Here is a 25,550-nt window from a genome sequence, read left to right as displayed (position 1 = left end):
AGATACAGTGTGGCCGTAGAAAAATAGTAAAGTACCACTCCCTGTGACGAAAATCACTCAAAATTTGAGAGAAACCTGCGCATACTATGTAAGCTTTTTTGCGAAATTTCGTCCACCTAACGTAAACGGTACTCACGTTATTGGCTATTGAGAACCCGGAAGAAGTGTAAATACTACTTCCAGTACTGAAAATAGCTCAAAAGCTGTTAGTGAACTACCAGTTTGATGGTTCACCGTCAAATCGGCCCGTGACAAGACGACCCCGTCAAAGTTACCCATGCAAAGGGCCCCTACTTAATGGCTCCCGTCAAATGGACTCCTGTCATATTGACTCACGACATATATGCTCGCGACATATTGACTCCAAACACGTAAATCGTATGACCACCACTATTGGCATAGGCGTTACACTATAGGGCTTGTATGTCTACTGTCTCGAAATCTACTTGCTGACGAGAACGATAAGTTGTGACCTACTTACAAGCCCTATAACCTCTTTAAAATGTCTGAATGAAAAACTTTTTCATGAACGAACAGCAAATTTTATTTACAACAGTGAAGATTGGTTGCTTAAAAGCGACCACAAGTTTAAATGCATCATGTACATGATATGTGCACGATTTCATGATGTGTACATGATGTGTGCATGATATACGACGTTATGTTTTGACCACCTACACGTATACTGCAAATAAATGTGGACCTCTCTCCCCACGCACTAAACAGACCACAATCGACGCTATGGTTGAGTCATACCTTGATGACCCTTAAATTTATAACATTCTATTTCTTGTACAAGATAAAATATAAGGCCTGCCGAGCAATAGCTGAATACGTTGTATTGTTTAAGGGTGCTAACTCTAAAGAGTATTGGCGAAGAGGTCCCATTTGCAGGTGCCATATTCAATTTCACCGGAAAACTTGTCTCCACGCAAACATTATTGACAGGAACCCTTTTGTCGGTGCCAAAATGTCTGGAGCCAAAATAACGGAAGCCTATTCGTCGGAAGTCTTAATGAAGGGAGCGTATTTTGTCGGGAGCTTATTTGTCGGGAGCCTATTTGACTGCCCGTTTGTCGCTGGCCCTTTTGGCGGGCTCGATTTGACCTGGCTCTTATGTCGGGGTCAGGTTGAGAAGATCGCACAGGACTCTGCTGTGGATCTTTGGTTGGCGGCCAGAGATGAGATAACAAACGCCTTAAAAAAAGAATTATCTAGACTTCAGATTTGACTTAATAATTAAACTGTATCAAGTTTCAGAAAAATAGCTATAGTTTTTTTTAAATTTACTATTTTATAAAAATATTTTAATGAATTTCCGTACGGAATTTCCTTACAGAATCTAACAGATGTAGAAGCATTTATGCAGGGTGTCGTCTATAAATGACGTCATACTTCTGGGGGCAGGACGAGAGGAATTCAGATAGTTTAACGTCACAATTTTTTAGTTTAAAAAAAGTTGTACTAGAAACTGAATTTGAGCCGTTATGTCGCGTTTTAAAAATTATTTAAAAAAAAATTGAAATAGAAATAGAATAGATTAATATACTGTATGTTGACCGAGATCAGTCAATTGTTAGAAAGAAATTAAACTGCAATTTTGTGTGAAGGGGGGAGGGGGAGGGGAGAAGGCGTGGGTCGCAGTGTTTCTTCCAGGCATCCCCCTAAAAACGTCTACCGCCACCCCCAGAGTTTCTTCCAGGCATCTCTTCGGGGGGGGGGGGGGGGGGACAAAGCCCCCCCCCCCCACCCGAAATTTTTTACCGCCCCCCCCCCCCCCCCCCCGAACGGAATGAAATTTATATAATTTAATTTTGTATAGAAAATATATACTTTTAACAGTGTCCGCCCCACCCCCAGAGAAAGTTTACCGCCCCCCCCCCCCGAAAATTTCAAGTGCCCCCCCCCCCCCCCCCCGGAGAAAAAAGTCTGGAAGAAACACTGGCCACCCCCCTAAAACATTAGTCCCCCCCCCCCCCCCCCCGAGAAAAAAGGTCTGGAAGAAATACTGGTGGGTTATAGCTGTAGGCTGAGGTGTGACTTTTTTAGGGGGTGGGATGGGAGGGGTCTAGCCTTTTGTGACGATGTGTGACTATAGAGAAGGGTGAGGGGTAAACATTGTCAAAAAAAAGGTGACATCATAGATCTCGGCTGGGGATGGATGACCCGCAGCCGAGATCTACAGATTTTAGGAATACAATGTAGATCTAGGCCAAAAATTTTAGTCCGAGGGAATATGCACTCCCCTAGAATTCACATGTAGATCTATTTAGTCTATTACTATTAGACTTCATTCGCAAACGAATATCTAGTGATTTAAAAGTTTAAAAAGTAATGAAAATATTAATATTGCCTAGGCTTTTAGATTTAGGAGTTTAAAAAACAATAAAGTACCGTAGGCCTAAAGTGTCGCTAACGATTTACCAAGATAAGAAACGAACCGGGCCTAGATCTAGTTATTTGGGATTTTAAGATGGAAATATAGGTCAACGGACTCGGGTCGTTGATAAATGACGTCACGGTCATTTGAATGACTTTTTACACTAATTTTTTTATAGTTACCCTCTAGATTCTACTTGTTTGTTCGAATGTTTGTTTAAGCTCGAAATTTGCAAACATTATTTTTTCGATATTTAAAAAGTCGAAGAGTAAACAAAAATTACAAAAAGTTATTTTGTAAAGCTCATGTAAGTTTGTTCGAGTAGCTAATAGGAATAGAGCAGTGAAATACTAACTGGCCCACTTAAGCCTTCGCTGGATTGAGCACCTTACTTTTACTCAGCAGGTAAAATAAGTGCCTTTCTGCAATATATTTGCAGGTTAAAGGAAAATGGGGGGGGGGGGGGGGTGAAAGACGTTCAGAGGGGGGAGGTGTAACAAAAATAGTACGGAAATAAAACAGCGAATAAGCTATGGTTCTCCGTCTTGACGTCATGTTTTGCGATACTGCATCGTTACCTAACTGGAGTCCTGACCAATCAGCCAATCACGTTAGACCACATCGGGTTCACAAGTAATGGCGTAGAGATCACGGGCTGTACCATTTCATTGTTTTAAGGGTGTTCCGGTTTGCGAAAATGCTGAAAACCCAAATTTGCACCTCACATAGCTGTCTTTTAGGATTTCGAATGAACTCTCTTTAAATATAAGTGAATTATCTCGTCCTAGTCTTTCCTATGACTTCAACCATTCCGTACATATCACTTGGGATGTTCCTTCAGAGCTGACGCCCCTCTTTTCACTCTCTTTTACCTCACCTGTGTTAGGCGTGAGGTCTGTGTTCATTACCTATGCTGGAGGAAGGGGATTTCTTAGGAAGAAACGTGCATTTCTAATTTCATTTTTCGGATTTTAGTGTATTAAAAAGTTTGTCAAACGGGGATTTCAGTATAGGGGATTAAATTTGTTTTTTTTTCTTTAAAAAAACGGTGACACGAAATAACGTGTGCACCACCGCCATTTCACAATGGATATCTCTTTCACGAAAACGACCGAAGAAGTGTGTGCACACTTTGGTGTAGATGAAAACACAGGATTATCAGACGAACAAGTTAAAAGAAATACAGAAAAATATGGACCAAACGGTATGATTTTTGCGTAAAACTACACGAGTTTAGAATTTACATAACAAAAACATAATATCGAGATCTAGAATGTTCTCGGAGCTATTGGGTTGAGTCTAGAATCTTGATTCTAGATTTAGACTTGATCAATTCAGTAGATCTAGATCTAGGTCAATGAACTATGGCTGCCAACTAAAGTCTAGATCCAGATCTATTTCTAGATCTAGAAGTCTAGATACTAGATTTAGATCTAGACGTATAGATTAGGTCTAGACTAGATCCAAATAGATTTATAGATTCTAGAATCTAGAGTAAAGTGAAAAAAGTTCCCATTTCAGACTTAACCTTCCATAGATTCTAGACTCCAGAGGATCCAGGGCAGATGAAGTAGTTAGTAGTTTAGCATATGGAGGGTCAGCACCTCCCAACCGCCTTAACTACTAAATAACTAGTCTACTCTATTAGTCTACTACTAGATCTAGATCTAAATCTAGATATCTAGATCTATTACTAAACTTTTCTTAATGAATGAGAGACAGGAAGGCCTACTCAGCAGAGCTAGATCTATATACTTTATATAGACTACATTTCTAGATGGGTCTGGACCAAGAACTGAACTGGAGACTGCAGGGATAGCAGTGATAGTTAGGTGCACTGCCATTTAATAACCCCTCCGTCCTATAGATGAATGTAATCTAGATTTAAGAAATCTAGGTAGTTGATTAAAATTTTTGAAGTGACTACTCAGAAAAAGATTTTCCCCCAAGTGCTATCTGGCTGGCAAAAGATGCAAAGTGCAATGACCTAAATATCAACTAAATGGGCTCAAATTAACTCAATTTATTCTTCTATAGCTGCACAATGGGGTTCAATTACTATTTTAGCTTTATTCTTTTGACAAATCTATTTGTACAGTGCGGACAGGTCATCAGGGGTTGAGGGTTTATAGTATATAGTATAAACTGAGTTCTAGTCTCTACGTATAAAATATCTAAAAAAATATATTTTAATAGCCGAATTAAATATAGGCCTACTATTTAAGTATTTATCGTGTTAATCCCTGTCCCATTAAGACATAACATAGGCCAAAACAACAAACATGTAGATGACAAGAAAAACCAAGTAATTGTAGAGCTATGCGCATCTTTTTCGGTCTGGAATTTGTCTTAGATTTCAAATTCTGTATAAGCTTGAATCTAGGCTAATCGGATTTGGTATTTATTACCAAACAGTAACCTAGACAAAATAGCTTGTTCCTGCTGACAGGATGCTCTTAAAGTCTTTAATAGGTAGCGTTGACACAATTATTATTATTTTTTTGTGGTGGTGTCAAGAGTTCTACAGAATAGAAATATTACAGTAGGGATATGTTAAATTGCTATGGTGTACTATATTACTATGCAATTCAATAATGTGTCGTATTTGAACTAGTTAATATTTGAAGATAGTTCTATCGCCCACATTGACAAATACTGCTGGCAAAGCATATGAGTCGGGTGTGTCTTGACCTCTGCCAAACCCTTCAGGCTAACTCACCAATCCCTAGGGTTTGATTGAATCCATGTTAAGAACCGCTGATCTAGATCTATATTCTATCTGAATTGTACTAAAACTAAACTTCAATCATCAGTTAAAGTCATCGCTGTTCACTGTTAATATAAGTTAAAACACTAACCTTAAAACTTTTATCAGTTTGTGGTATATATACAATTTTCTTAACATTCATCTAGTTTTTAATTGCATTACCTCAAAAATATAGGTAGTAACATTTCTCCCTCAATCTACGTAGATTTTAGCTTTTATTGAACTGGGCCTATTTGAATAAAAGTACTAGAAGCTATACATTTTTGGAATAGACCTAAGGATTTCACTTAAAGAATGATGTAGCTATCTTTCTACATTATTTCACTGTTTTATCCATAGTCAAAGAACTTTAAAATTATCATTTTTCATATTACTGAATGTTTGTTTTGTTTGTTTCACGATTTTTTCAAATCAGATTTCATAATTTAGTTTTTTTTTTTACTCCATGGTTTTCAAAGATAAATTATTGTTTGTAATGTTTTTCTACATTTGGATCATTATTAACTTTTAGTTGTTGCTATCTTTGAACTTTTTATCTTATGACTACCTAGTAAATTTCAGAACCTTTTTAATAAAAGGAACACATTCTGTTAGCTCTAAAAATTGTTAAAGCTTTAAATCTATTCATTTGCATACATTTAAACAAGCAGCCTTCAAAATGACTACGTCAAGAAAATAATTCTTTTTTCTTCATTTTTACTTTCTCGTATATACAAAGTATAAAGTCTTGTAATCATGCAAAAAAAATAATCGAGATTTTGCAAATCTTGACGAGCTCCCTTAGTCTGAAAAACATAGTTTTGCAATCTTGTCCGTGTGTGTGTGTAAACACGATAACTTGAGTACCGTTACAGCTAGTTTGATGAAATTTCTAATATAAGTATTATATTAAAATAGTAGATCCGTATCAACTTTTCAGAGAATTCCGATAAACGGAAGTGGAACTTTTTCTACTTTAAATTTTTCAAAAGCCTATAACTTGAGTACTATTTCAGATAGATAAATGATATTTCACATGTAAGTAAAAGATCTAGTTCTCTGCCTTCTTTCAAATTTTGAGTAATTTCCGTTGACCGGAAGTAGTAATTTTTTGTTATTTCCGATTTCTCAAAAAACGTGAATTTATAAAGTACTAATAATATCCCGCACTTTTATGCACATTTTATTTGCCGTTCACTTGGTGTGCAATTCTTTTTTCTTCCAGACTCTATTCTATTATAAATAGTTTGTAATTAAAAATGGATTATAAATATTTTCTGTGTCCCGAGTTGCCATCTGCCATAGTGTTATATTACAATATTCAAGAAAGTTTAGGTGAGATCACTCCCGGTTTATTAATTTTAGTGTTGGAACATCATTAAGTATGTGTCAACTGGTTATGTGCCATTGAGGCTATTGACTCCAATTTCTGCCTACTTTTCTTTTTGGATTTGCTTCCATAGCCTTGTCCAACCAAGAACAAACTACAAGGCAGCAGTTATTCGATTTTGGAGTTGCCGCTCCTAGTAGAGTGGCTGTCCCCGGCTATCAAGCCTCATCTGCCAGAGGGTTCGAACTCTAGACTTTTCAGTTTAGCAACCATGAGCTTTACAGACTTGACCATGCCGACCCCTAGAAAAATAATTAACTTATCTTCCCTATGGTCTTTTTGGTCTGAATGGGAACACCACATTTTCCTATAACATATGACTGCTATTCTGAGTATCAAGTTAGATCCTGGGCTAGTCTGTAAAACACCCATAGGCTACCCAGCTCTGATGGTTACCTGATTATTAGGGAAAGTAGAGGTGGTGGGCATAATGCTGACCACACAGGGTCACCAAAAACAGATTTTTACTTCATCTGCCCTATAACCTATTGCCTAAAGAATAGAACTTTTCCTAATGTCATATTTTCAATTATTCATATTATTATCATATGTCATTAACAAAATGTGGGGAAAAATTTTCTTACAATTTTGTTGTTCTGAAAAGGATTTTCTTCGTTAATTTTTAATTGCTTTTTTCACTTTCCTTTGTTGGTGTAGTTTATCCACTAGTGCTCAGATGCAGCTACTATTGTTCCCTCTAGGATCATTTTTAGAACTCAGATTTTTAATTTGGGACAACAATATCTTAAAAAATCCTTACTTAAGACCGTGTTTAATATCCCAAATGTGTGGTACTCACAATACTCATTACATTTGACAGCATATTTTATATTGGAAATAGCTTAATTTATAGTCCTGATGTTCTTGCTACATGACTTTAAAAATGTTGGCATAATCAAGACCATCTAGGCTAGTTTGAATTAAAAAAAAATTATACAATGTAGATATAGTTCTAATTTGCCATTGCAATGGCTGTAACTGTAACAAAAATTTAGATCAATTCAGATTGATTTTAGTGGCTATGGTACAAGTCTATACTCAAAATGGAGTTAAATATTTGAAGTTTTTGCAGTGTAATTTAATTGTGAATTTAAATACTTATTTTTTTTTTTTTTTGCTGTACACATTCTGCGTATTAGTTTTTATCAATAATGTATAGTAACCATTCATACTTCATAAATAAAGCCAAAATGATTTTCTTGTTTGTACATTTACAAGTTATTTTATACTTTTGAAAGTAGTCTCTTAGAGAATAATAGTAATACTTTAAAACTTTGGTAATTTTAGCTCAAATGCTTGAACTTTAAAACTTAAAAACAGTATTTATGTCTAATAGTTTAAGATGTAAAAATTACTTTCATTTACAATTTTCTAATTTTAACAATGCAAGCTTGTTTTATTCAAATTTGCAAAAAAACCATTAATCACGTACATATTTGGATCAATAAAATTAGTTCTATTTACATTTAGAAAACGGATAAGTCAGTGTTAAAAACGTTATCAAATTTTCAACTAACAGGATGTAAATAACAATGAATTTTAAAAAAAAAGATTTTGCAAATAATTCCTGTTGTAAAAAAAATTCTCACCACAGCTCACTTTAACTTTTATTTTCATTTTGAGAATGTTAAAATTACTCCATACACCATTTTTATATATACTGTATTGTATACTAAGCATTAAGATAGACAATAGAATTTTTATGTACAACCAACTTACACATTTTATTTTTATTTTTTCAGAGCTCCCAGCTGAAGAAGGTGTGTATAATTATTTTATTAAAGTGAAAATGTAATATTCTATTAGTAAAAGCCATCATGAAATGCTCTATCTGTGGAAGTGCTTATATCAGTCAACAGGCGATGAAATGAAGAACATGCGCATTTTGGCCAACACTTATCTCTGTCTTGGTTTTATTTAGAGGCATACATATTAAAATTTTTGACAGCAGGTTTGGCTGATTTTACATTCATAATACTATATTTTGTGGTTCATTTTGAGTACTGACAGAATGAAGAGTACAGAGGCTTTCAAGAAGATGGAATAGATCTTTTATTTTTATGGTCTAAATGTCATTAATAATATAATTTTTTAACATATCAAATTAGGATAGGGATTAGGATTATGGTAAGAAAATAATATTGATTTTTATTAAGAATTTTAACTGAATCAATAAAATTAGCAAATTTTGATGCATTACTGTTAGAGGTTATAACCACTTAGTTTATTTCTTAGCCAACCCATTGACCAAAATAAGTATGTTGCTCATCTGTTGTCCGCATTAAGCACTATCCTCTCTGTAGTATGTTGGTTTGCTAAATCTACCATGCCAATTTTTTTCTTACTATACTTAGAATAGTTAATCAATTGAGATGACAGTTTAATTAATTTATTATAACAAGCAGTTCTTTAAAGCAAATAAATCCCCAATAATCATTTGAATTTTGTTTATTAATTATACAGAAAAAAACCCATTAAGCAGTTTTTTGGCCAATGAAAATGCGCTTGAGTAAATCTCTGTCACACAAGTTATGTTTTTTATGTTACACATTGTATAGGTTTAAGAGTAGGTCAAAATATCATATTGTTACATTATCTGAGCATGATTCCCAAAATGTTGTGTCTTAATATACCAAGCATAATGATTCTGTCCTCAGGAAAGCCTCTTTGGGAGCTTATATTGGAACAGTTTGATGATCTTCTAGTTAAGATTTTACTTCTTGCTGCTATTATTTCTTTTGTGAGTATACTTGTGTTATCATCCTCAGCATTCCTTACACAGATGCCCATTTTGAATAAGAAAAAACATTTGATTGTTTAAAATTTAAAATGTCTTATTAAAAGAAAGTTGTCTTAATGTCAGTTGCATTTCCTAACTGTACCAGATGGCTTTTTTTTTTAAACGAGATTTTTCTTAAGTCACAATGCTTGTTTGTTGTTGGATTTGTAAGTTAAATATCAGTATAACAAAACTGGTCTTGAATTATTTGTTTAGAAGACAGTTTGATTCTATTCTCAGTAAAATGTAACTATTTGAATGTTTTTTTTTTAACTTAACTAGTCTGTTATATTGTGGTGGTCAAACTCTTTCACTTAGCAGCATGTACTTTACCATGCCATCCAATAGGTTTAAACAATGCTGTTAGAAACACTGAGAAGTACAACTTCTGTCTTCTACAAATACTGCGTCTAACTTTTTAATAGTTTGTGTTCTGTAAATGATTCAGTATCATTTCAACAGTTATTTCTATAACACAATTAGCCATTTATTTGTAAACTACCAGTAAATTTAAATTATACAAATGATTAGTGTCCTAAGCCATTTTGCAATTATCTGCGTATAGTGAGGCCTTACTAGCTATGTCAAAAATACATTTATTTTATATTGAGGTGTAGAAAATATACATCAGTACAATCTAGCAATCAAACTATTGATTTCCATGAATTCTTCATATACACGAAGTGTACAACATGGATTTTAAATTTACAACAATTTATTCTTGCTGGTTATTCCTGTTGCAAAAAATGCTTGAACCAACATACAGTTAATGCTGAATATGAGTCTAGTTAATCGTTATTCAACCTTATCATAATAAACCATGTTAATTGTGACTTTACTAAGGCTACTCAAATTTGAAAATCTGTTGCTGCTCTAAATCAGAATTAAATTTATAAAAAGCTATGCAGCAAAAGTTAAAAGTATCTTCATGTTTGCTGAAGTGCTTGTCTTGTGTCCCATATTGCAATTTTTAAAGCATAGCTCTCCCCCTAATCAAATAAAGAGTTGTCTAAATAATTTTAGCTGGTCATTAGCTTTAGTTAAAACAATGACTTCAGAGAAGATTAACTTTGACTGTTAGTAATATGATGGACATTAAGGGAACAAATAATACACAGGAAGATGTCTTTTCTTTTTTTTTTAATGAAGTTAACAATTTAAAAAAAAACAATTTTCATTAGATAAAAATCAGAACTGAATGTATTAGAATTTTTAACAGACAAGCTAAACTCAGCTATTAGGTGTACACTATAGAATGTTATCTTTCCTTCAGGTTTTAGCTTGGTTTGAAGAAACAGAGGAACAAGTAACAGCCTTTGTTGAACCCTTTGTCATTCTAACTATTTTGATATTAAATGCAGTTGTGGGAGTCTGGCAGGTAAAGCTATGCAACTTTTTTCTAAATATAACAATCATTAATAATTAAATGATGCAACTCACCCATTAGCTAGATGCTTATTGTTTTCTTTTTGTTGCTTTTAGGAACGTAATGCTGAAAGTGCCATTGAAGCATTGAAAGAGTATGAGCCTGAAATAGCTAAAGTAATCCGTAGCAGCTCTAAGGGTGTGCAGAAAATCCGGGCTAGCAAGCTTGTGCCTGGAGACATTGTTGAAGTCTCAGGTAATTGCCAGTTTGTCCCATTTTAAAATATATATTCAGTGTGTGCTTAGTAACTTCAGATTTGACAATTTTCCTCTTTTTTTTTTGTTTGTTGTTGTAATAGTTGGTGATAAAGTCCCTGCAGATATTCGCCTTCTCAAAATCCATTCCACAACATTGAGAGTTGATCAGGCCATTCTTACTGGTGAAAGTGTGAGTGTTTTGAAGCACACTGAACCCATCCCTGACACCAGGGCTGTCAATCAAGACAAAAAGAACATCCTCTTTTCTGTGAGTAACTTTATCTTTTGTCATACACAATTTGTTTTATAATTCTCTTCATGGGGACCTTGCGGGACACCACCACCAAGATTTAAGCGCGCCTAGCAGCCCCCTCTCTAAGCATATCAATACCACCCCCACCGGTCTGGTGAGCTGTGGTTCACGCTAAATGTTTACAATCGTAGTGGCGGCTATTAGGGGCAGATAATTTAGTTTGAAACAATTTTAAACTTAGGGTAGGTAACTAAGAGGAGGCTGCTTTTGGGGGGGGGGGGAATTATCATCCTTAACTAGCTACTGATAGTGTTTTAAAGCAAATATTTTCAGTGGCAGCATTGGTCGTGCCGAATTCGCAAATTATGAATTACTGAAAAGTAGAAAATAAAACAACTAAATAGCGGCGTAAGCTAAGCAGCAGGTCTGCTCATTTGTTTTGTTTAAAAGTAAGCTACTCGTTTGGAATTGGTGGTCCAAATGGCATATGTAGAGTTACCCTAATCCTAACCATATAAAGGGATAGTGTGGTCAGTATTATTTCCAGTTTTCCTCTTTTTCCCGATTACAAGTCCAGGTACCAATCAAGCTGGGTGGACTAGGGGCTTCTTACCAACTTGAATGAGGAAGTTATCTCTACAATTTCAGGCTTGCTGTTGTGTGCATTACCTTCATGACATCCCTTGGTTTTATTGTTTCATTATATTGAGTACACATTTTTTCTCAGGGTACTAACATTGCCACAGGAAAATGCAGAGGAATTGTTATTGGAACAGGTCTAGCCACAGAAATAGGTGAGTTAATTAAGACAATTGTTCAGTGATATCCTTTGTATAAATATTAAATACAGGTCCTTATCAGAATGATTAAAATTCAACAGGCTTTGTGCATTGGGTTTTCAATTATACTTTAGATCCTTTTAGCCTTGGTGTTAAAATATTTCATTATTATCTTGAAGTACATTTCAGCTTTATTAAATTTTAAGTTAGGGGTAAAAAATATTTCAGCCTACATTATTTTAGCCTCAGTGTAATATTATACCTTGTCTTATTTTAAATGTGTGCTGTTCAATATGTATTGTGCTTTGAGATTACTGTTTAATTGTCCACTTAAGTTTCCTGATTAAGTAGGAAATTGGCTGATATAGAGGCTGGATTCTTTGGACATTTCTGCGTTTTTAAATATAACTAAATTGTATCTAGTGACATCTGCTTGACTGGGTGCAATTTTTAAAATTGTTTTTTCTTTTATAATACCCCTATAATTGAAAGAAGTGTGAATTTTTGTTGCATTAGTTTAATTTTAGTATTTTTTAAATGGTATAAGTGACATGGTTCTTACTCATACACATTCTAGATTTTACTTTATAAAACAAACAAAAACTATGAGTCATATTGAAAACAAATTATTTCAGGAAAAATTCGAAACGAAATGATGGAAACCGAGACAGAGAAAACCCCCCTCCAGCAGAAACTTGATGAGTTCAGTAATCAGCTCTCAAAGGTTAGTCTGATATCATTAGCATTGATATCTATTATATAAAGATAAGTGGAGTCGGTGTGTTAATCAAACCTAAATTAGATCTGGTACTTCCAGGTAAGGTTGTGAGAAGTCTTCCCACTGGGAATCATTCATAAAAACAGTACGATTTTACAGTTGGAAATGCATCACTTAGAATTTCAGTTGTATTACTGATTCTATTTTTTGTTTTATAATCTTGCGAGGATCTAGCTAAACCCTAACATTACCTTATGTTTAGGTTTAGCTTGATTGTTAAAATTAAATGAAGAATCAATTTTAGTCAGTAGGTGGTAATGTCCTGCTTTCGATATTTGATATTGCTATTTATAGCTTGAACCAATCCTAATGTTGACTATGCTTACCATTTATATGCTGTTATTATTTGCTGCATATTTAATAAACTCCCTTTTCCTGCTTTAGGTCATCACCATCATTTGTGTTGCTGTGTGGGCCATCAACATTGGGCATTTCAATGACCCTGCTCATGGTGGATCCTGGATGAAGGTTTGTCTTGTGATGACTAGCCAATACAACTTAGTTTAATACATATTTGAGCAGTTAAAAGGTAGTTAAAGCTAAACTTGTGACTATCAGCTGTGATCAATTTTATCATCCTCAGGGAGCTATATATTATTTCAAGATTGCTGTAGCTTTGGCAGTGGCTGCTATTCCTGAGGGTCTTCCTGCTGTTATCACAACTTGTTTGGCTTTGGGTAGGTTTGTTAATGTTTTTAGAACAAATGAGATTTTCCAGGTTCTATTCTTTGCATCAAGCTCACAATTATCTCAAGTCAAAGTGATGTTCCAGATTTTTTATGGATATTAGAATTTTCCGTATGAGCTCCATTTTCCTCTGCTAATTTAATTTTCTCCAGATTTTTCTTCCAATTTTTGTCAATTTTTAATAAAGTGTATTCCACACATTCCTATTTAAATATAATATTACACTTGGCCTACAGATACCAGATTTAGGTCAAGATTTTTTAAATGCTATTGTTCATTTCTCCCTTGTCACTCAAACATATGATCAATGACACACATTTTTGTTAATTGGACTATTACGCTAAATTTGACACATCTGACGGTACTAGATGAAGATTATAAAACTAGGCCAAGATTCATTCAGGAATGTGACTTTACCGAATTTTTGCATATTTTAGATGTTCCACCATTTAAGTTTAATATTTCCATACAAAAAAAATGAAAATGTGGTGTTCCCATTCAGACCAAAAAGACCATAGGGAAGATAAGTTAATTATTTTTCTAGGGGTCGGCATGGTCAAGTCTGTAAAGCTCATGGTTGCTAAACAAAAAGTCTAGAGTTCGAACCCTCTGGCAGATGAGGCTTGATAGCCGGGGACAGCAACTCTTCTAGAAGAGACAACTCCAAAATCAAACAACTGCTGCCTTGTAGTTTGTTCTTGGTTGGACAAGGCTATGGAAGCAAATCCAAAAAGAAAAGTAGGCCGAAATCGCCTCAGTGGCGCATAACCAGTTGACACATATAATTTCGTTGGAAGGGATCCCTTCAAACACTAAAATTAAGAACGAAGAAGAAGATACAAAAAAAAAAAAAATCAGAAAAAAGTAATCTAAAATGTTGCCTTTCTTGAAACAAAACTTTCTCGAATATTCTTAAATAACACTATGGGGATGGCAACTTGGGATATAGACATGATTTTTAATCAGCTTTTACATGCTAAACTTTTTAAAAATAAAATAGAATCTTGTAGAAAAAAGAATTGTGCACCAAGTGAATGGCAAACAATATGTGTATAATAGTGTGGAATACTAGTATTTTATAAATTCATATGCGTTTTTTTTTTTTTTTTTTTTTTTTGAGAAATCGGAAATAGCATAAATTATTATTTCCGGTCAATGAAAATTACTCAAAATTTGACAGAAGGCAGATAATTAGATCTTTTACTTATATGTGAAATTTCGTTTATCTATGTGAAGCAGTACTCCAGTTTTAGGCTTTTGAAAAACCAAAAGTAGAACAAGTTCCACTTTCGGTTACCGGAAATAACTGAAAAGTTGATACAAAACTACAAATTTGATATATAATGCTTGTATATGAAATTTCATAAACCTGACTGTAACGGTATTCAAGCTATTTTGTTCACAGACATACACACACACAGACATACGGACAAAATTGTAAAACTTGTTTTTTTTTTTTTTTCTGACTCACAGAGATGTAAAACGTCGAGATTTGTGAAAATCGCAATTTCTATCTTTTGCGCGATTACAATACTTCCTCTATGCTTAATGTGCGAGAAAGTAAAAATACAGTTAATCTGGCATGCCTGTTAGCCTAGTAATAGCCTAATTTATCTCCCGGTATTTAAACACTCTGTTTTTAAAGCTACCCAAATCAACAGTTTCTCTCTGCCTCCATTATATTTGGCAACCATCAAATTAATACACAAGTCCTTGCATAAAGGTGACTATGAAGACTAGACTAACCCGCCTCTTCAAGTGGCAATGGTAGCTCATGTGACCTCATAATGACCTCAACATGACCCCAACTATGACTTGTTTGTGGAAAAATAATATACCACCCTGACTATTTTGAATTACCATCTACTGCTATTCTAAAAGCATAAATGTTGAATATTGATTTTTCTTGGCTATCACAATGGTATTAATGGCTCAAATGATTTTACAACTAATTCCAAAACAATTTTTTAAATACACATCAGATCCTTTCTAATTTGAGCTAATCTGGTTGATTTCATTTTCCTTCTCATGAACTGAAGCTTCAAGTTACAATTGATCTAGATCTAGGCTCTTTACTGTTAAAAGCTTACATTATTTACCATGCCTATCTTTGAGAATATAAGGTATAATTTAAAACGAGTCCAAGCGACCATTACAGCTGAATGTTAAAATAAAATTTCAGTTCCACTTTTGTTATATCATACAATTTAATTTTTTTTTTAAAGTTGTTTTTGAGGTAAACATTAAATTATAATTAGGTCTTCTTTGTTACTTTAGAGTAATGTAAACTTCTTTAATTTAAAATATTTAGCTATATTTAACTATTAATTAGTACAATAACAGAGTGACACTACTTCAACTACTATAAAACATCAAGTTCTTGTCTGGAAAAAAATTCCCATTTTTTCATTGTCTTTGTAATTTTAATGAGATTAATAAATATTTGCTTAAAAAAAAATCTGTATAAATTGTCAACATACATTTAATCAATAATTTTACAGAATTGACCTGATAATAATTATTAAAATAATGCAATTCAACTGGTGTATGATGGTCTTAGCCACTCCTCCACTGGGAATAGGTTTATGTATTTTGTTTTCATGAATGAGACAGCTGTTTATGTACATTTTAGCTTTTTTTTTACTGCTTGTTCTTTAAGAGACTGCTATGCTTAAAGTTGATTGTTGTTTTACTAACCCTAACATTGTCTCATTGATAAAATATGTCCATGACAGACATTTTTAGTTTTTGAATTGCTAAAAACATTAGGTGATTAAGAGGTGATTTTAGGGGATATAATTTTTGATCAGCTGATTATAGTGATTTTATTTTTTCTTAATGGATTAAAGTTGGTCCTGTTGAACACTGGCTGGTGTAGGATAAATGTATTTAGTAAAGAATGTAAGACACAACTGTATCATGGTAAAACTTATGATTCCAGGTACCCGCAGGATGGCTAAAAAGAATGCTATTGTCAGATCCCTTCCCTCTGTTGAAACCCTTGGTTGCACTTCTGTCATTTGCTCTGATAAGACTGGAACACTGACTACAAACCAAATGTCAGTATGCAAGGTAGGTTTCCATAGTTTTTATCTTGGCTAAAAGTTGTCAACCCAGTTAAATAGTGGATTAACTCAGGAATGTCTTCTTTCAGATGTTTATTTTCAGCCAAGTGGAAGCTAACACCATTAAGACACAGCAGTTTGACATCACTGGTTCAACCTATGCCCCAGAAGGAGAATTGTATGTAGATTTTTATGTGTAATGTATCTTAAAAAAAGAAGCTTATGAATATCAATAGGAAGTATGTTCCAAAACAATGTACTCTTTTATAGGTTGATCAACAACAAAGTTGTTAAATCCAGTGACTTCCCTGGACTTGAGGAGATTGTTACCATTTGTTCTATGTGTAATGACTCCAGTGTAGATTATAATGATGTAAGTTTTCATTCATCAAATTAAAATAGGAAAGTTAATTATATATTTGTAATAAATGCAGATGTGTCACTTTCAGTTATCTGTTGGTTTTTTTTGTGCATTTTCATGCCGTCTCATTAAATTAGCGCTGATATTTGTCTTTGAATTGAAACTTGTATACCATTTTTAAAATGTTTCCTTAAAATGTTTCAAAAAAAGCCTCTCCTCCCACATACATGCTATCAAAGGTGAACCCCCATACCTAGTCACAATATTTTAACACCCCTGTTTTTTGTGTGTCTTTTATTTCTGTACATTTCTTTTTGTTGTGTCTTTTAGACCAAAGATATCTATGAGAAAGTTGGTGAAGCCACTGAGACATCACTGACAGTGCTTGTGGAAAAACTGAACTTCTATAACACAGACAAATCAGGCTTGACAAAACGGGAAAAGGGAACAGTTTGCAATCATGTCATTCAGGATATGTGGAAGAAAGAGTTCACTTTAGAGTTTTCTCGTGATCGCAAATCCATGTCAGTTTACTGTGTGCCCAACAAACCAGCTAAGACTCCAGGTGGTGCTCGCATGTTTGCAAAGGTACATGGCATTTTTTATTTCAAGCATATTATCAGGCCCAAACTATTTTCAAAGATCATTTTAGCATTTTAAAAAATCAGCTGCTGTACTTAACATTTAAAATGAATCTTTACAGGGTGCCCCAGAAGGACTTCTAGATAGATGCACACATGTTCGTGTTGGGGCAAACAAAGTCCCTATGTCCCCTGCTATTAAAAATGAGATTATGAAACTTACTAAGCTATATGGAACAGGTAAACAAACATGTAGTACAGTGGCATATATATGTAATACTCCGAAAGATTAACACAAACGGCAAGCAGGCAATAGCTGTAATAACATGAGACCTCTTTAATTTTTGTGGAGGGAGGGGGTTGTATTTTATCTTGATCCTTAATACTTACATAACAGTAATGTATAGTTCTATTCACTTATGGATTAAACTAATCCAGTTTTCAAACATCTTAAAATAACTACTCAAACAAGCTGTGTATATATTTTCTATGTTGAAATAAGATGCTTTACTAAAATATCATTCAAAGATGTTTTTAGCTCTTTTAAAAATAACTAATTGGGTAGTAATTAACACCTGGTTGTGCAATTTTTTGTAACACTAATAATTTTTTTTTACTTATGTATACTGCAGAATAACAATCTAATGCGGTTTAAATCTATTTAAGGTCGGGACACCCTTCGTTGTCTAGCTCTTGCAACTATTGATAACCCACCAAGAAGAGAAGACATGGATTTGGAAGATGCAAGAAAATTCATCCAATATGAGGTTTCCTGTTCTGTCATGTACTGTGTATCTTTAAAAACATTAACTCAATGTGGAACTGGCTGTTGACAGACAACAGTGAATCTTTGTAAATTTAGTTGTTGATCAGATTAAAAGACGAGTTGGGGACAAAGACTACTAGGTGGTTAATCCTAAAAGGATGTGGTTTTAAATAACCAAACTCTGCGACTGTCGCTGTTAGAGGGAGTAAGGTACTGAAATGTGTAAATGTCTTAAATGGATGGCATGACCACTTATCAAAGACACTTTATTTCAGACAAACATGACGTTTGTAGGTGTAGTTGGCATGTTGGACCCTCCTCGCGAGGAAGTGAAGTACTCAATCAAAGCCTGCCGTGATGCTGGTATTAGAGTGATTGTCATCACTGGTGACAACAAGGTCAATTTTGTTGTTTATCACATTAAGTTTTAAAACTAAACTAAATTTAATGATGGAATAAAATTAAGCCAAAAACTACTTTTCTGAATTTCTCGCTGAGTTTAATACATGTCTTTTTATTCAGGCTACTGCAGAAGCTATTTGTCGTAGAATTGGTGTTTTCGGCGAGAATGAGTCAACTGAAGGCATGTCCTATACTGGTCGAGAGTTTGATGACTTAAGTGTTGAAGATCAAAGAGCAGCTGTTATGAGAGCTCGCTTGTTTGCTCGTGTGGAACCAGCTCACAAAAGTAAAATTGTAGAATTCTTGCAAGGAGAAGGAGAAATTTCGGCCATGGTAAAAACTTTATGACTTTAAACAAACTTTTTATAAGTATTAGAGCATTTCTCCCCCAGTCATCAGGAAAGTGAATAAATTACATCTTAAATAGTGTTTAGTTTAACATAAATCAATAAACCAATGATTGTTGTGACAGCTTTATTATATCAGTGAATTCCATCTTTAAATATACTTGCTCTTCCTGCACATCAAGTTATTATTCATTAAATAAAATTATCAGCACTATCATTTATTTTCTTGTAAACTATACATGTTCCCATCATAACTTAGTCTACGGGCATGCATAAACATACTCCAAAGTGCTGCAGCTATGTAAAAAATCTGAGAACGTATGACCAAACATTAAAAAATTCAGAAAATTTAATCAATCTTCAATATCCATGGCAAAAAATACTGTATAAAATAATCTTTAAATGGTAGAAACAGAAGTACAATGTTTAAAAATATGGCATTTGGCTATCAGGACTAAGCATTAAAGGCAGTAGTTGGAGACTTAAGATATGAGATTAAAGAGCTAAAAAATTGAAATAAGGATGTTGTTTTACTCAATATTGATGTTTGTTTCAAATAATAAAGGTGTTTCATTTTACAGACAGGTGATGGTGTGAATGATGCTCCAGCCCTGAAAAAGGCAGAAATTGGTATTGCCATGGGTTCAGGAACTGCCGTAGCTAAAAGTGCAGCTGATATCCTTTTTTCTTTGCAAATTATTTTATATGTGCTAAATCACTAACAAAAGGTCAAGCACTATTTTTAGAAGCCATATTTTTAGCATGCTGGTGAGTTACTGTCCTAACTCCAACCCTAACCATACAGTTATACAAGCACAATCTAACTCTAGCCTCAATCATACAGTTATACAAGCACAATCTAACTCTAGCCTCAATCATACAGTTATACAAGCACAATCTAACTCTAGCCTCAATCATACAGTTATACAAGCATAATCTTTAATTATAGATCTTATCAATTGAATATGTGATCTCCCTTAAACTTTCTCATATATACTTTTATAACACAACTGGGAATGGCAACTAGGAATATAGACATTATTTTTAATCAATTTTTAATTACTTAAACTTTAAAAATATGTGAATCCATCTGAAACAATACTCAAGTTATATGCTTTGAAAAACCAAAAATAAAATAAGTTCCACTTCTGGTTACTAGATATAGCTGAAAGATCTAATTAAAATGCTTCTGCCATTAAATCGGACTTTATTTATAATGTAAATATTAAAAAAGAAAGTAGCTCCAATGCCTATGTTGAATTTTTATTTAGCATTTAAAATAATAAAAAATCGTAGAAATAAAATTAGAAGCAGTGTTTCCACCCCATTTTGTTTATGTTTTTCTGGGATTAATGTTATTTTTAATAATTATTAGTAAATTATTAAGCTATTTAACCTCATGCTTAATAAACTTGGACCAGTTTTGTTTATATTGCTTTTTACTTTTTTTAACGTAAGTAGGGTTTTTAAAAAATATTTTTTACAAAGTGCTGTCTTTTCTGTGACTGTAGGAGACGTAAAATAGTTTTGATTCACAAGCGGATAAAGTTCTTAACACACAGCCCCCCTACCCCAAGCTTGATCAATGAGTATAATGATAATTTTCCTTGACCAAAGTGTACAGATGGTGTTGGCTGATGACAACTTTGCCACTATCGTATCTGCTGTAGAGGAGGGGCGAGCCATCTACAATAACATGAAACAGTTTATCAGATACCTCATTTCTTCCAATATTGGTGAGGTTGTCTGGTAAGTTATCACTTAAAATCAGTTCATGAATGCACTCATAATAAGAATAGTATAACTGCTAAGAAATTGTAATAACTTTTTATTTTATTATGATATTCAACTTTAATTATCACCAGCATATTCCTGACTGCTGCTTTGGGTATTCCTGAAGCCCTTATTCCTGTTCAACTTTTATGGGTTAACTTGGTAACAGATGGTATGCCTGCCACAGCACTTGGATTTAATCCCCCTGATCTGGACATCATGAAGAAACCACCCAGGTCACCAAAGGAGGGTCTAATTACTGGCTGGCTATTCTTCAGATACATGGCTATTGGCAGTGAGTAAACTCTTATTTGGCTTAAGGGCAAATATACTTCCAGCGAGATGAAACCCGCTTTTTCCATTTGAGATCAATTTTCTGCCCCCAAAAAAAAAATATTTTTCCGCTGACCAAATTTTTCCCCTAAAACATCAATTTTTTCAGCCTATCCATTTTTCCAAAACTTTAAAATAAAAAGACTAATTTACTTGAAGACCTAATTCATGAAACCAAAGTGTTGAGACCAGGGTTCATGGAAAGTCTTGAATTTTCTCCATTTCAGGAAAAAATTGTCTGCCAATCCTCTATATAATTAGTAAAATAAAAAACGGTCAGGAAACCTTTGCAGGGTTCCCGCGGCCTCCTGAAATTCCAGGATGTCCTGGAATTTAAAAAAAACAGAATATATATATATATATATATATATATATGTTACGGTCAAAGCCCGAAGTGCGGCCAAAGCGCGGATTGGCCGGCCAATCCAAGCATTGGCCGGCTCTCTTGGCCAAAGCCCGAAGAACTTAGCACTAAGATTGTATTTCGTACATTGGCCGGCCAATGCGCGCACTGGCCGGGACGTACTGGCCAATGTTCTATCTAGACTAAGTTGTGATTGCATTTTCATTATTCTGGGTGCGTTTTCATTGAGAGTAACGTATTGTTTAGCTCTTGTTTGTATAGCATTCTATATGCAAGGCGACATGGATCAAAAGGGCCGTCAGACCATGAGACAGACATAGCAGATGGCTGTCTAAAGAGAAAAATGTAAATCCATGTTAGTTTCCATATATGGGCTCTTGATAAAATAGTTACTGAGGAAAATCTTGAGAACATTGAGCAAGAAATGGGGGTTGCCATAAGCGCAACGACATCCTCAGCTAACACATCTGCTGCTGTGGCTGAATGTCCAGGCCAGTTGCGTGACAATAATGAGGCCAACAGATTCTGTATAGTTTGTGAAATACATTGTAGTGCAGCCCATTCTTGTGGATCCTGTGGCAACTATGTCCATGCATTTGTGGAATACCCAATGAAGCAGACGAAGGGTACGGAGGGAACATTACCTGCAGATTGTGTCACAACAAACAAGACATCATGGAACACAGATCAGCAGCACATACTGGCTTGCAAACTCAAGGTGCTAAGATGCTTAAAACATCAAATACAAAATTTAAAGATGGTGAAGTGGGTGACAATTTTCCATATGTTAACAGGTGTCACGGTAATCCCCGAAGCGTGATTGCGGTTGTCATGAGCGTCGAGGGCGGTTTCTACAAATTAGGAACGGAACATGGTGTTCTAAAACAACTGTATGCTAGAAGTGAGTTTTCAATTCTTCACGAAAAACTGCTCTTATTGTCGTCAGTTGGCACTGAGGAAAAATCACTACGAACCATCGCATCTTCACAATCATTGACTGGGGGGGCCAAGGCTACGCTCGCTGCAATTGCACAACAAAGTGCACAACGAATCGCTGCAAGTGTAAAAATAACAAGCTGCTATGTAATTCTAAATGCCATAAAAGTTCAACTTGTTGTAACAAATGATGATATTGATAGATTGAGACTATAATACAATAAAAAATTTGAATTTTATCGAGAGCCTCTCTTGGTAGATTTGAAGTGCTAAGTCCCACTTTTGCTTTGCATATCCTAACAAGGCTTCGTATGGCGATTGTTGGATTCCTTGGTGAAAAGAATGATTTTTCATAAAATGAATGAATTTGAGACTCTCAGCCCAATGAGCTGATTCATTTGTTTGCATCCATGTCATCATCATGTTTTGAACATCTTGGTTGGCACGTTCGAATGAACCATACGTTACTCACAATGAAACTGCACCCAGAATAATGAAAACGCGATAACAACTTAGTCTAGATAGAACATTGGCCAGGACATCCCGGCCAATCCGCGCTTTGGCCGCACTTCGGGCTTTGACCATAACATATATATATATATATATATATATATATATATATATATATATATATATATATATATATATCACTATTAAGTAAAAACTAAGTTTCTAGTGTCTCCCCCTCCCCTCCTGTCTAGTAAAGCTAAGTTTGTGCACTAAGAACTAACTCGATGCATTTTTGTTGCTAGTTTATGTGGGATGTGCCACTGTTGGAGCTGCAGCTTGGTGGTTTATGCTGTATGACAAGGGTCCTAAACTCAATTATTATCAGCTGGTAATGTATTTTTTTTTTATTTATGCATCATATTCCTCTTCTTTTCTAGGTGAGTAGGCTAAATGGTTCACTTAATTACTAAGAGCTCTTTCTATTTGACCAGAGCCCTTTTCGCCAGATGCTACCTGGTATATCTGGCTTTGTTCTCATGGCTACTATTGCTAAGACAATTAGTATGGTGAGCCATACCCCTCCTCAAACGCCAATACCTTCCTTTATTCATGACTTAGTTCTCAGACCTGAACACAATCTTAGCTAGCTTTGCTTTATGGATGCCATTGTATGTTACATTGAAAAAAATGCTTCTGTATAGCACAGTTTTAAAGGAAATAAAGCAGCAGAAATGACATATGAGGCAGGTTGATATGTGGACTGCTTATACAGAGGATGACTGTAGTAATCGAATGCTGGAGATTTCAAAAGAAGTTGAATTTAGTTTGATACAATTTTTTTATAATGTTTTATATTTAGGAAAATATATGCAAGTGTTTATTATTTTGTTACAGGGAATATAAAAAGGGTTAGGTTTATTCTAGAGAAAAGTAATGTATTTATTTAAAGTCCAAAGAATTGAATGTTGAGCTCTTTAGAACTTGCATGTCCTCAGACCCATCACATGCAGTGTCCAGCTGAACCACGGATGTTCAAGGGTGTTGATTGCAGTATTTTCCAGGCACCAGAGCCTATGACAATGGCTCTGTCTGTATTAGTAACCATTGAGATGCTCAATGCCCTCAACAGGTAACTCGCATCAACATGGTTCTTCAAGGATGCTAGTCTCACTTTTGCTTGGCTTTATTTTTTTAGTTGTCTCTTCTCTCATTGGTAAACAGCCAGCTTAAGTGCTTATACATATGGCAAGTGGCAGACAGCTAGAGGAAGCAGTTTGAGTCCAGGGCCAAATGGTCTTGGTTGTACTGGGTTTCTTCTTTTCTCTTGGGCCTATGGTAAGAGGTAACAGACTGTTTGATTCTACTGGTTGTACTAGGTTTCTTCTTTTCTCTTGGGCCTATGGTAAGAGGTAACTGATTCTACTTGGCCTGCAACTGCTCTCAGAGCCAGTGCTCTGCAGTTCCTTGGGTTTCTTATGTGTTGTCTGTACTGATCGAACCCAGACTTCCCTCCCTCCCACAGACTCACCAGGCACAGTGCTTGGCTCAGGATGAGATGTTTGCAGGTGTGGACTGTGGTGTGTTTAGTCACCCCAAACCCATGACTATGTCTCTGTCAGTGCTGGTGGTCATCGAGATGCTCAATGCTCTCAACAGGTGAGAGGGCTGTTTTAGTCAGAGCAGTCACTGACTGATAGTGACATTATCTTTTCTGCCTTTATCATCAAAATCAGCTCATATGCCTTTGTATTATTAATGCTAATAGTCAGGCATAGATAAAGACAGACAATGCTGTATAAATAACCAGAATTGTTGTAGAATTTTTTTTTATATAAGCTTTCATAATACTTCATGGATCATTAACAAAGTTATTTTATACCAAATGTACTTTTATAATATACATATTAAAATGATTAAAATGCTTAACCCATGTGTAAATATCATTTATTATATTTCCAAAATATAACGAGCACTGCCATCTAAAACATGGCCTCATATATTGTAACAGTGTTTAGGTGTTCTCAATTCTTCTGGTATCTTATACAAGAAATATTGCTCAAGTCCTAAACACCAGTGTAAACACTGTGGCTAGGATTTAGACTGCAATGTAATGGACAATTGCCATCAGGAAGTTTGTAAAGCTTCTTTGTGCTCATGCTGAAGAATTTTTTTATTTTACAGATTTACAATGACTGTTTAATTATAAACTGGCAATCATTGGGCCATACATAATCATTCTTTTAAACCTTCATATTTATTACACTTCCATGAGTACGAAGTTGAGCATCATGCGTCTTAACAACCTGATTTTTTAAGTTCTTTTCTTTCTTCAACGCTTAATGGGGAGCTGGTTATTTCTCTACTAGAGACACTATGTATTCATTTTAGACTTGTTTTTTTTGTTTTGTCTGATACTTCTGTTTTATTTCTGTGTTTAAATTTACTTGGAAATAGTCTAATAATTTGACCCCTGATGCGGTAGAGTAAAAATATTTAGCTAGCTCTAAAGTTATGGATTTTATAAAACAAGCTAAAAAACCAGCACATTAGGGCAACCTATTTAGGCAAAAACCTTTTTCTAGTTAACAATGTGCTGTAATGGATCAGTTGAAATGGACACATGCATGTCTTTTATTTTTTGGTTTACCTTGAGTTGATGACATGACCATCCATGATTGTTTGCTTAACTGTACCGCACAGGGGGAGCCTTAGTTGGACGTTATTACATGATCACTTTTAAAGGGGACTTACTACTAG

General features: G+C 34.7%; 1 protein-coding gene across 6 annotated transcripts in view; it reads left to right on the top strand.

Moving 5' to 3' along the window:
- Positions 1-3,142: 3,142 nt before the first annotated feature.
- LOC131951594 (sarcoplasmic/endoplasmic reticulum calcium ATPase 1) overlaps positions 3,143-25,550 on the top strand; it is a 32,441-nt gene continuing 10,033 nt past the window's right edge. For 2 of the 6 annotated variants that reach the window (XM_059313910.1, XM_059313908.1), the window contains exons 1-23: positions 3,153-3,584; positions 8,259-8,276; positions 9,174-9,256; positions 10,569-10,673; positions 10,778-10,916; positions 11,020-11,186; positions 11,899-11,965; positions 12,586-12,674; positions 13,113-13,196; positions 13,312-13,405; positions 16,357-16,487; positions 16,570-16,658; positions 16,751-16,853; positions 17,172-17,429; positions 17,545-17,662; positions 18,089-18,189; positions 18,464-18,586; positions 18,711-18,923; positions 19,519-19,613; positions 20,561-20,686; positions 20,803-21,005; positions 23,096-23,181; positions 23,789-23,922. In XM_059313910.1, the coding sequence (XP_059169893.1) occupies positions 3,467-3,584; positions 8,259-8,276; positions 9,174-9,256; positions 10,569-10,673; positions 10,778-10,916; positions 11,020-11,186; positions 11,899-11,965; positions 12,586-12,674; positions 13,113-13,196; positions 13,312-13,405; positions 16,357-16,487; positions 16,570-16,658; positions 16,751-16,853; positions 17,172-17,429; positions 17,545-17,662; positions 18,089-18,189; positions 18,464-18,586; positions 18,711-18,923; positions 19,519-19,613; positions 20,561-20,686; positions 20,803-21,005; positions 23,096-23,181; positions 23,789-23,922 (2,744 nt within the window). In that variant the 5' untranslated portion in view covers positions 3,153-3,466. Of the gene's footprint in view, positions 3,585-8,258; positions 8,277-9,173; positions 9,257-10,568; positions 10,674-10,777; positions 10,917-11,019; positions 11,187-11,898; positions 11,966-12,585; positions 12,675-13,112; positions 13,197-13,311; positions 13,406-16,356; positions 16,488-16,569; positions 16,659-16,750; positions 16,854-17,171; positions 17,430-17,544; positions 17,663-18,088; positions 18,190-18,463; positions 18,587-18,710; positions 18,924-19,518; positions 19,614-20,560; positions 20,687-20,802; positions 21,006-23,095; positions 23,182-23,788; positions 23,923-24,315; positions 24,450-25,550 lie in introns of all 6 variants that reach the window. The other 4 variants (XM_059313909.1, XM_059313914.1, XM_059313913.1 and 1 more) reach the window with 4 other exon arrangements.

Source organism: Physella acuta, unplaced genomic scaffold (genome assembly GCF_028476545.2).
Source record: "Physella acuta isolate Inbredline_101_S28 unplaced genomic scaffold, ASM2847654v3 ptg000814l, whole genome shotgun sequence".
In the NCBI taxonomy this organism is placed as follows: Eukaryota; Metazoa; Mollusca; class Gastropoda; family Physidae; genus Physella; species Physella acuta.
This window is presented reverse-complemented; position numbering and strand designations above follow the sequence as displayed.